Here is a 10,867-nt window from a genome sequence, read left to right as displayed (position 1 = left end):
CTAAAACAGATTGTGCTGATTAATCAAGAGAGAGTAATAATTTACAAGAAGTATCAAGATTAAAATTCCTGCTAAAGATTCCACATGACTTGTACCATCATTGACTATACATTGATAGAGATTGTCCTGGTGATTTAGGTCACGATTGCTGACTAATTAGGAGAGACTAAACTTTATGATTGTAATAGTGATTTTATTGATAAAGGTTGTACCAGAGATTTAGATTATGATCAGTGATTACTGATTAAGTAAGAAAGATTAATACGTTACGACTTTACGATAGGTATCGAGGCGAAGTAAACAATTAACACAATTAGGTATGCAAGGTATAACTCTTCAAAAGCTCTAAGGCCAGCTCTCTGTGAGAGAGAGAGAGAGAGAGAGAGAGAGAGACAGAGAGAGAGAGAAGATATTCCTTGATTCTGATTCCAACAGTGATCAGCAACGATTCTAGACAAAGCATCCACAGACTGTAATCACCCCTCCTTCATTTGGACAATCAGCCCTAATAAAATTCTGATTACCCCCCTAATTATTTCCTACTGATAATTATGTGTTTTTCACACATGATTCTTGCACTTCCATATATATGTCCATGTAAGACGCCCTTTATATGTCATCCGTCCCTCCTCTCTCACTCATTCTATTCCATTCGTCCACATTCGAGCCAAGGACCTCAGCGGTTCATACGGATTCTTTGTTAGTGATCCTCAGTACTATCATTCTAGTGTAATCGCATTGATCAGGATTTAACTTTACTTAGAGCTTAGCTTCCTCAATCACTGTTTACCACCTGATCACTGTCACAGATCTTGATCATCATCATCACCTCAGCCAAAGAAAAGTACATTGTTCTTCATTTAGCTTGCAGCCTGGATTGATCAAGGGTTAATATCACAAAGCATTGACAGTCAATGCTGGTTTAAACTCCACAATTAGCAACACGCTGGTGATCAGCATATCATCCATTAAGGGAAGAGGGCAGGAAATGTGCCACCTGACCAAAACCATGGAGAGATTAACCGCAGAGGTCCACTTGTTAGCTGCTGCAGCAGAAGATCATCATGATCAGTTGGCACAGAAGGATTATATTAATGCTGAGGAAGATCAAGAGGTGCGAAGCGTGGCCTTAGCTCCAAAGATTAAGCACAATGTGAAGCATTCTTCTTCTTCTTCCTCTTCCTCTTCATGCAACAAGTCCTCCAGCAACTCTGAGGATACCTCCACAGTGCTGACCAGTGAAGCTGGGCATGCAGTTATGCATGATGCAAATGTCAATGTTGCCAGTGCCAATGCCAATCTCAATGCTGCCACTACGCCTTCGGGCAGCTCTCTCACATCCTCACCCCAAGCAGCTGATAATCATCATCACGATCACCACACTGACCATAATCTGCTGCCAGAAATGGAGATTAACCTGAATCTTGACCCAGAGTCTTACAACATCAACCCCTACTCTCAGAACATGCAAATGCTGCTTGCTCCTGATCATCATGACTTCTCATTGCCATTCCTCAACCTGGCCAAGGGTATCTGCACAGCTCCAATGGAAGATTCCACATTTTTCCCAACCCCTGGCTTTAATTTGCATGACGATCAGCATTCTCTCCCATTGAGTACGAGCTTCATCTCACAACAGCAGCAGTTGCCAACATTGGATCATTTCAATACCTCAGCCATTCACCATGGCATGGAGCAACCATGTTTTGGGGACAATTTTCAGCACATGAACCTAGCTTATGATCATCTACATTACCCTAATTATAACACTAATCCTCATATATTGCATCCCTCTCAGATGCATGGAGGGGGAATTTTTGTGAACCCTTATTTAGCTCAAGGGGATGAGGCAGCTAATCACATGTATCCACAAAATTGGCTGCAGCAAATGTCAAGTAGCAATGGAGTGGCTAGCTATAATACTATGGCCGCAGATGGGAGCAACATGAATATGTTCCCAATGTATAATAGTACTAGTAATATGGGTGGTCACTTCCAACCTTTGATCAATGCTATGACCAGCAATTGTATGGAAACAAATGCAGCAATGGTGGAAGATGACCACTTTATGATCCAGGCAGGGGGCCAATTACATCCAATTGACATTAATACGGGGTTAAGCCATAATGCTGCATCTCTGCCCATCAATTTCGTGCATGGCTTCCCAGGGGGTGCTCCTCAAGATTATCACCAAGAAACTATGATGAGTGCCGTTCATCATCATCAACATTATACTAATAACACTGTGCTTATCAACAGCAACAGTGCTACACCAAATGAATCGATAATCACAGCTCCTCTATCTGCATTGACTATGAATGAGATGGAGAGCCAGAGGAGATCATTGATTCTGCAGCAAGGAGGGAAGGACCAGGCGACTGCAGAGAGTTGCTCGAGCGGGTCTGATCAAGATTTAGAGGGAGCTGCAGTGGAATCGGCTAGCTATGGTGGCCAAGCAACTGTTAATGCAGTTAAAAGCATAAGTGGATCACCTCCGACAAGGCCTAATTCTCTCAAGCGCCGGAGTCCGGTAACCCATTATTCAATCCCTTGATCATGAGCTTATAATTAATCATCGCTGCGGGGTTCTATCATATAGTCTGCATTGATACTATAGATAGCTTGATCAAGCTAGTGATCCAAGATGATCACTTGATTGATAGTTGATGAATTGATCAGGAAAGCTTTTTCCATGACTTTTAACTTGACCGTTCAATCAGATGATGATCAAGAATGCTCACTTAAGGAGTAACGAATTTCTTTGTTGTTCATCGAGCATCGATTACTCTGATTATTTGATTAGGAATGCACAATTCATGATTAATTGTTAGCTTGACTGACTAATTATTAATCAAATCATCATCGGTTAGTTTGATGTATTGATCAGGAATGCTCGCTTTTGTCGGCTTATAAGTTGACTATACCTCATCGTCGATTATCACTTTGCTGAATTGATTAGGAATGCAGCTCATTTTTTATGATTGATTACGATGCATTGCGATTGAGAGGCTGTTTAATTAAGTGATGACTTGCTTAATCATGTGATGATTTGGTTAATCATGTTCCTCTTTTGGGGGGGTGGGCGGGCTAAAATCAGGATGGGGATGGAGAGGACGAGCAGGATCAATGTGAGCCAGGGAGGCGCTCCCCGCCTCTGAAGAGGTCGTCTTCTTGGAATTGCGTGGCCACAAATAACAACATTAACAGCAGCAGCAACAACACCACGAACAACCAAGCTCATGGATTACCGGCTAATCAGGCCACGATTAATGGCGGATTAAGAGGCGGCAGCGCAAGATTATCGTCAATCCAGAGGTCGCAGTCTGCACAGGACATGATGATGATTCCCCATAACAGCAAGCCCGCACGCGCAAGGCAAGCCAGCGCGAGTGACCCACAAAGCGTCGCAGCTAGGGTAAGCCAATAACCTACGTAAATCCTTACTTACGTAATCTAATTACTAGTCATTAATGTGACTGATCTTGATTCCTCACCTCTTAATCCGTTGTAATATGTACATCACATCTTTTGCCTGGTCATTTTCATTAGATTTCATTCACTTGCTTAATCTTAATCCATTGTAATTTGTATATTTGCATGGTCATTTTCCTTAGATTTCATTTACTTGCTTACATGTGAAAATAATCCCCATTGTCATGAACCCAAAATAATAGTATTTTTATTGCTTATTGCTGTAAAACCCTTGATTTAAATTTTGATCACTAGTTTTTGTGATTCTGACCTTAACCAACATCACCCAACTTTCCACTCACACTTCCAATTGTTTCATTATTACTAACCTATAGTACTTCTAATTAATATGACAGCCTTTTTTATTAGATTTTGCCCATGATGATTCCCACAATACTCTTCTAATGTTATTTCATCATTATATATTGCAGCACCGTCGAGAGAGGATTAGTGAGCGCCTCAAAATCTTGCAACAACTTGTGCCCAATGGCTCCAAGGTATTGTATATATAACGCCATTTGCTCTTGAATATCACAATGAAAATGGGAAAAGAACAAAGCCAATATAATCAAACCAAACTTTCTTTATAGGCAAATCACCCATGATCAAATTGTTTGATGTTAAAATATACCTCCCATTACAATGGATTAGGCTTGAATCATATATAGCTATGAAGAGAAGTGAACCACTTGTGTATTCAAGGATCCTCGTATTCTAGAGAAGTGAGAAAAACTTGATAGGTGAAGAATCCCTCCAATGGAAATCTAGTTGAGAAGTTGAGACCAATATAATGGCTCTTTGTAAGCTATCGCATAACTTGTATATTGAATAGCTTCCAAAACAAGAATAACCACTTGGTTAGCTTGAGAGATGCTCATAATAGAAATAGATAGAATTGTGTTTAGTGTGACAATGGATGCACTTTTAAAGACTGCGATTCCATGTGGGCACCACCTAACACAAGGGAACTCAAGGACAATGACTACATACAAAAGTTGATGCATTTGATTGCTTGATTGCAACATGATGATTGATGACATAGGGGAAGGGGACTAGTTATATGACAACTACTAGTATTCCCCTTCATCTATAGGCACCATATGGTATCTCAAGCCAACTTAATGAGGAGCATCATCCTCTTTGTAAAACAAAGTATATAAAGGTGCAAGTCCACATTAAATTGTAGTTTGACTCTAAGGTGCCAACTAATAATGAGTCCACAAACAATTATGGAGTGGAACATTAGCTTTTGAAGGACTAGCAACGCAAATGCCAAGGACCCCCCTTAACTTCATTTATCTAAAGGCAAGATTGTACTTTAAATAGCTTAGATTGAAGCTTGTGCATTTATAGGTATTCATGGTCCAAATGTGGATTTCAATCCATGATACATACATAAAAGTGATTGCATTGATGTTTAATGGGGTTCATCTAAACACAAAGGCTCACTTTGTTTGTTGTGGTTGATATAGGTGGACTTGGTAACAATGTTGGAGAAGGCTATTAATTATGTCAAATTTTTACAACTTCAAGTCAAGGTGAGTGGTAAAGCCAACGTGTGTTACCCATGTTTGATGAAAAAGAGATACAAAGTTAGAATAATGTACAGATTTAGTGACTTGAATTTTTATCGGTGTTGTCAGGTGCTTGCAACTGACGAGTATTGGCCCACTCCACTTAACAAGTTCCCAAAGCAACTAGCAACATTCGGTCTCCCACCGACTATAATTGATCAATCTAGTCCACCTAAGGACAAAGTAGACAAGCCTAATGGAGACAAGGAGGAGGCCAATCACACCAACTAAACAAAGATGAGTGCCATATTAGATATATTCTAAATAGTTCATGGGGGAGTTAATCCAAAATGGATACCCATGACAAGACGATGTCGACACTATTCTTTATGGATCTAGAGGGGAAAAATTTCTTTGCAAACCAATTTGTTTGCACGGCTAAGCCCTACTAATGATTAGTAGTGACTCACATACACAAAGGCACACTTGACCATGATTGAATCATCCAAGATTCCAAGGTGTGTAAGAACCAATCATACTCTAAAATCCAAAACATGTCATCTCCAATGATGCGATTGTCCTCAAGGTGTGATCTCGGATCATTGTTGATGACCTTAATTAACATGGAAATTATCATCTCTAGTGATGCGATTGTTCTCAAAAGTGTGATCTCGGATCATAACAGATGAGCCTAATTATCCTCCACACTCTCACCCCCATCATCCAAGGATTGAAACAAAGTTTCCATTCCAATAAAGACCTTTCCTTTCCACATAGTGTTTTCAAGGTCTTGATCTTGTGTTATTGTGTACAACCTGACCAATAATTAGTGGTTGCATGAATGCATCCACATGATGCTCCATCTTGAATATGTAGTTGGTGTTGACTTTATAGGTCTCATTAAGAGATAGCCATGACCATAGAGATGTTGAATATATTTGTCAAGACATTTTTCCCATTTTTTGTTGCCATGTATATTATGGTGTTCGATCTAACATGATCTCCCAAAAAAAATAAGACTAACACATTGGTATAACTAGTATTGCATTGACACGTGATTATGAATGAGTTGTATATAACCTTTGTACCATACCAAAATATGAATGTGCCCCATAAGGTCTAGCTTGTTATTAAAGCCATCATAAAAGTAATTGGAATGACATAAATGACATTTTCTATGGTTGAAGGAGGAGACTAGAATACAACCTTGCTATGCCTTCCCAAGTGCCTCAAGGATATTTAATGTTTTTTCAATAAAACTAAGTGTTAGTTTATGCTTTCAGAGAAATCATTTGAGATGATAAAAATATTCCTTATGGATGATGTCCATGCTTGTATTTCTATTACTACATACTCAAGTTCACACATTTAGAAAAGTTTGTGCCTCCCTTGTACTCTCATGGTTTTATTACCCTAGGTAACTTCTTTTAGCTACCTACTACTACAAAAGCAAAGTCTAGTATTGAGCATTAGGTACTCAATGTTGAGAAATAAGTCATAGGTTAAGTCATATCCTATGCTTGTATGAAATGAAAAAGAGGCTATATATAAAATGTCATAAAGTAAAAGGATATATCTACTTTTGGAGATACTTATTGTGTGCATCAAGAAGAAGAAGAAGAAGCAGAAGAAGAAGAAGATGATGATGATGATGGATTGAGCCTTCATATCTTGTGCAATCTCCCTTCCATTACACATCTAAATCGATTCATTTGAGTTGGTTTTAGAGTGAGAGTATGGGAGTGAAGAAACAAATTGAAGAGTGTATCAAATCAAGGTCTACATCAAATTCAAAGCTTGTTGTTTGCCATTAAAATCACCTAAAAATCTTCAACCAATACACTCAAAATAGGTTCATCGATTGGTAGACTTATTGTGGCTCATATTTTGGAACTTTATTGCCGAATTTGGATGCATTTGAAAAGCCATTGAAGGTTTCAAACAATGAATTACAACAATGATTCGATTGCTTTTAGTCTCAGATTGAACTATCTTTTTGATGTCAAAAGCTCAACGACTACTTAAGCTCACGGCTTGCTTAACCAAGGGCTTTGCTTGTGCCTAGAAGCACTTGGATAGCTTGTGAAGAAGCATAGGGGCTCCTCATCAATAGAAGTAGGGGGTTTACGGTAGTTTGACAGAGATAGAGAAGAAGATTACTTTGTGCTTTGGATTAAAGAGAGCCTTGAGCTCTATAACTGATCGAGAAGGACACGAGTGTGTTCTGGTCTAATTCGACCTCGATGATGATATGGAGGAGGCTTGTATAGTATTTCAGAAATAGCTCATGTCTACATGCTACTTCAATTAGCTTTCTAAAGGTTATAACTAACCTTTAAATCTTAATAGGCCCCCTCTCTTTTAATCCTTTTCACACTTGATGACTTTGAATTAGTTTGCCTGTTCTATTCACATTGGAGCTTGAAGAACTAGATATTTCAGAATTGGTTTGGGGCTTTGTTGAACTAGTTAACTTCAGACTGCTTCACAATTTTGTGTTTGCATTGTAGAAGGAAGAACTAATTGTTTTAAATATCAAAAGGCTAGTTCCCACGTAGCTTTTGGGTAGTTATATGGAGCCCAAAATTTGTTTAAAAAATCTGAAAGATATGGTGTGGTTCGAGCTTTGTATTGGACTACATTTTAACATTAAAAATTATAGGAAAACAATAGGAAAAACTACTAATTTCTTGTATTTTGATGCTTTTTGGGCCGTGCAATGCTGTTTGAGCTTTGATTTTAGTATTTCTATTAGATAGTAAATGTATGATATACAGACATGATGTATGGATGTACTTGACACTAGTTAGGTACATGTATGCCAACCATATCAACCTCGGGGGGTTCACTATATATATATTCTCTATATAACGTGCGTTCATGGCCTATTTATAAATATCCTAATCTGTGAATTTTTCTTGAATAAAACACAACCCTTTTCTATTGAATCTGTAAGTAACCCCTTTATATGACACCCTTCTATATGTAAAAAATATATAAAAATGGTGTTTTAAAAACCCCTTATTTTGAACTCACGTTATATATACATATATTCATGAGTGACACCCCCCCTCCCCCCGAGATATCAACAAATGCACTTAAACATTGGTTTTGCACATTGCATATTGTTGTCATAATGTAAAAAATGGCATAGATCACTCAAATTTTTGGTGATAAATTAACAAAAGACAAGTATAGTTTGTGGTCCTATTAGATAATTTTTTTTAAAATAGGAAAGAGACCTATGGGACCTTATAATAGGTGAGGACACATATCTTGAACTTTCTAAAGAGCCCATGGAGGAAGAGAAGAAGGCAAATGCCTTGCAAATGCACAAGTTAAAACAAGAAGGTTTTGCACTAGATATCCATATGCATTTTGGAGACCTTGATCCTACACATTAAGAATGCTAGCACATTCAAAGATGCATGTGAGATTATTGAGAATATGTATGGAATTTACATAGAGGCAAGCAATGATATAGCTAAAGCAAACATTGCATGGTGCATGGTGTGGGAATATAAGCATTAGTGACTATGTAATAGAGATAAAGCAAATTGTAGAGAACCTTGCTTCAATTAATGCATTTGTGGATGATGGTGACTTGGTTTGTGCCACCTTGAATGGATTTGGCATTGCAAACAATTCCCTTGACACTTCTATTTCTATGAGAGGCAATTTTGACTTTGAGGAGTTGATTGCATTGTTACTTTTTGAAGAAATAAAATTGGATATTAATATATCTAGTAGTGGGAAAAATCCTAGTCAAGGTAGTGTATTCTACCATTAGAGAGGTCTTGTTACTTGTCAAGAGCTAGAGGATCTTTATATGGTCATGGAGATAGCTTTGCTCATGGTCGTAGCTCTTTTGGTTATGGAGATTCTCATTTCCAAAGAGGGGGAGAATTAGCACTCATTCTTTGAAAATGGTACGTTCAAAAATTTGGGATCCATGTCAGAATATATCTTTGAGTGGGAGATGTAGGCTTATATTACATTCATTGATGATTTCTGTAGGATGATATGTATCTATTTATTGCAACATAAAAGTGAGGCATTTGAAAAGTTTATGGTCGAAAAGTAGTTTGAAATCTATGTAGAGTGCCTGAGATTGGATAATGGAGGTGAATACATCTCAAATGAGAATTTTCACTACTTGAGAGATCATCAAATTAAGAGACAAGTTAAATTTATATATTCACCTCAACAAAATGGTGTTGCAAAAAGAAAGAATAGGATCATTGTTGAAGTTGTAAGAGCTATGATGAGCCAAATGCACATGCCTTCGATATATTGGGTTGAGGAACTACATACTATGAGAGTGCATAATGAAAAGAGGAAAGTGAATATGAAGAGAAGAAGGAGACAAAGAGAATGTAGGAGAGAGAGGGAATAATGTGACTGCAATAGCTGAAGGTACAAGGCCACAATGGTCAGCCCCAATACACATCTCTACATGCTAGTATGGGCACCAGATGGTAGCAAGGGGATGAGAGATGAGGAGGGCTAGCTAATCATAAACGATCAATGATGGGTAATGGATAATGAAAATGGGAGGATATACTATATATATATAGGAAAAAAAGAGAAATAATCCTAAATGTGGTCAGATCCCTAAAAAATAGCCACTGGCAAAACATTCTTCTCACCCTATAACAAAACATGCACACCATTGTCCTCAAATGTAATAGTGTTATGTTGATAACTACATTTTAATGAGTTACCTAAACTATACAACCATTCTCGGCCCAATGCTACATCTTCCCTATTCATATTCATAACTTGAAAATTTATTTTCATAGTATGCCCTTGTACTTCCAATGGAACATCATAGACTTTTCTATCCCACACATCATTGTCATCCCCATTCATGAGAGAGACAACATAAGTATGAGTATTAGGTACTTGGGAAAAATGTAGCTTCTTAACCAATGTATGAAGGCATTGGAGCATGAAAGAATGCAAGAAAGAAATAGGTAAGAAGCTCTTCTACCTTGCTTGATTCGCCTTGGATTATAGCCATAGGAAGCTCTTAAAGTTGGCAGGGCTACAATTTTTGATTGTAGTGAAACTTGGTGAGAAGAAAGAATAGTATATACACTATAGTTGAATCCTTTAGGATGTTTTGCTACCATTTTTGGCATTTGAGGTCATTTGGACCTCCATTATAGACTTGAAAGTGGTCTTACAAATTTTTTTAAAATACTACAATTTCAACTGTGACAATCATTTACAAGTGTGTAGGTATATTGTTTCCAAATTCAGGAAAGCAACTAGTTCACTGTTTCCAGCGTGCAAATAAGCTCCAAAACTGAGCATTTAGCACTCCAATATCATGCTCAAATGCATGATAATAAGGGCATATACATTGTTAGGATGAAAGCCACTAGTGCCCTCGAATCACCTGTTGTTTACTGCAGTAAACAGCCAGTCTGCACAGGTCTGTGCTGAATATCTCAAAATCTATGAGGAATTTGAAAAAAATTTCTTATGCAAAGTTGTAGATCACGTTGAAACGGTCAAGAATAGAGGGCTATTTCTCCAAAAACCATTTTTGTAGCAAGATATAGCTTTTGCAAATAAAGTTTCAAGTATTTTCTATATTGTAGACACAGAAGCCATTTGCATATAGATTGTAGATTGCAATTATTATTGTGCACTCAATGAAAAAGGCTCTGTGTTTAGTTGTGGTGTACTTGGTATTAACTTACTTGTAGATTGCAATTTTTTGTGAGGTTGTTTGTTTTGTCAAAATATCTAACAAGGTCAATCATATTTTCAGTGATGAGAAGCTTGATGAGAATAATTAGCATACATGAAAGTTTAGGATGATAAATTTCTTGAAGGGAAAAGTTTTTGGAATCATTGAAGGAACATGGCAG

At 37.7% G+C, this 10,867-nt stretch overlaps 1 protein-coding gene across 1 annotated transcript; it reads left to right on the top strand.

Annotated features, from left to right (window-relative positions):
- The first annotated feature begins 637 nt into the window (after positions 1 to 637).
- On the top strand, positions 638 to 5,925 carry LOC148026096 (uncharacterized). The gene is made up of 5 exons (XM_087692187.1): positions 638 to 2,530; positions 3,098 to 3,415; positions 3,903 to 3,968; positions 4,944 to 5,009; positions 5,115 to 5,925. The coding sequence occupies exons 1-5, from the start codon at positions 989 to 991 to the stop codon at positions 5,274 to 5,276; spliced, it is 2,154 nt and encodes a 717-aa protein (XP_087548313.1). The 5' UTR covers positions 638 to 988; the 3' UTR covers positions 5,277 to 5,925.
- Positions 5,926 to 10,867: the final 4,942 nt, after the last annotated feature.

Source organism: Lygodium microphyllum, chromosome 14, assembly GCF_053477565.2.
Source record: "Lygodium microphyllum isolate KBCC chromosome 14, Lygodium_microphyllum_v1.1.10, whole genome shotgun sequence".
Classification (NCBI taxonomy): domain Eukaryota; kingdom Viridiplantae; phylum Streptophyta; class Polypodiopsida; order Schizaeales; family Lygodiaceae; genus Lygodium; species Lygodium microphyllum.
The sequence above is the reverse complement of the archived record's forward strand: the minus strand, read 5'-3'. Positions and strand labels throughout refer to the sequence as shown.

Excerpts from the sequence above, each read along its gene's own strand:
- LOC148026096 (XM_087692187.1), top strand. The coding sequence starts at position 989 with ATGTGCCACCTGACCAAAACCATGGAGAGATTAACCGCAGAGGTCCAC. Across the intron at positions 2,531-3,097 it reads CTCTCAAGCGCCGGAGTCCG|GATGGGGATGGAGAGGACGA; the intron begins GTAACCCATTAT and ends GGCTAAAATCAG. Across the intron at positions 3,969-4,943 it reads TTGTGCCCAATGGCTCCAAG|GTGGACTTGGTAACAATGTT; the intron begins GTATTGTATATA and ends TGGTTGATATAG.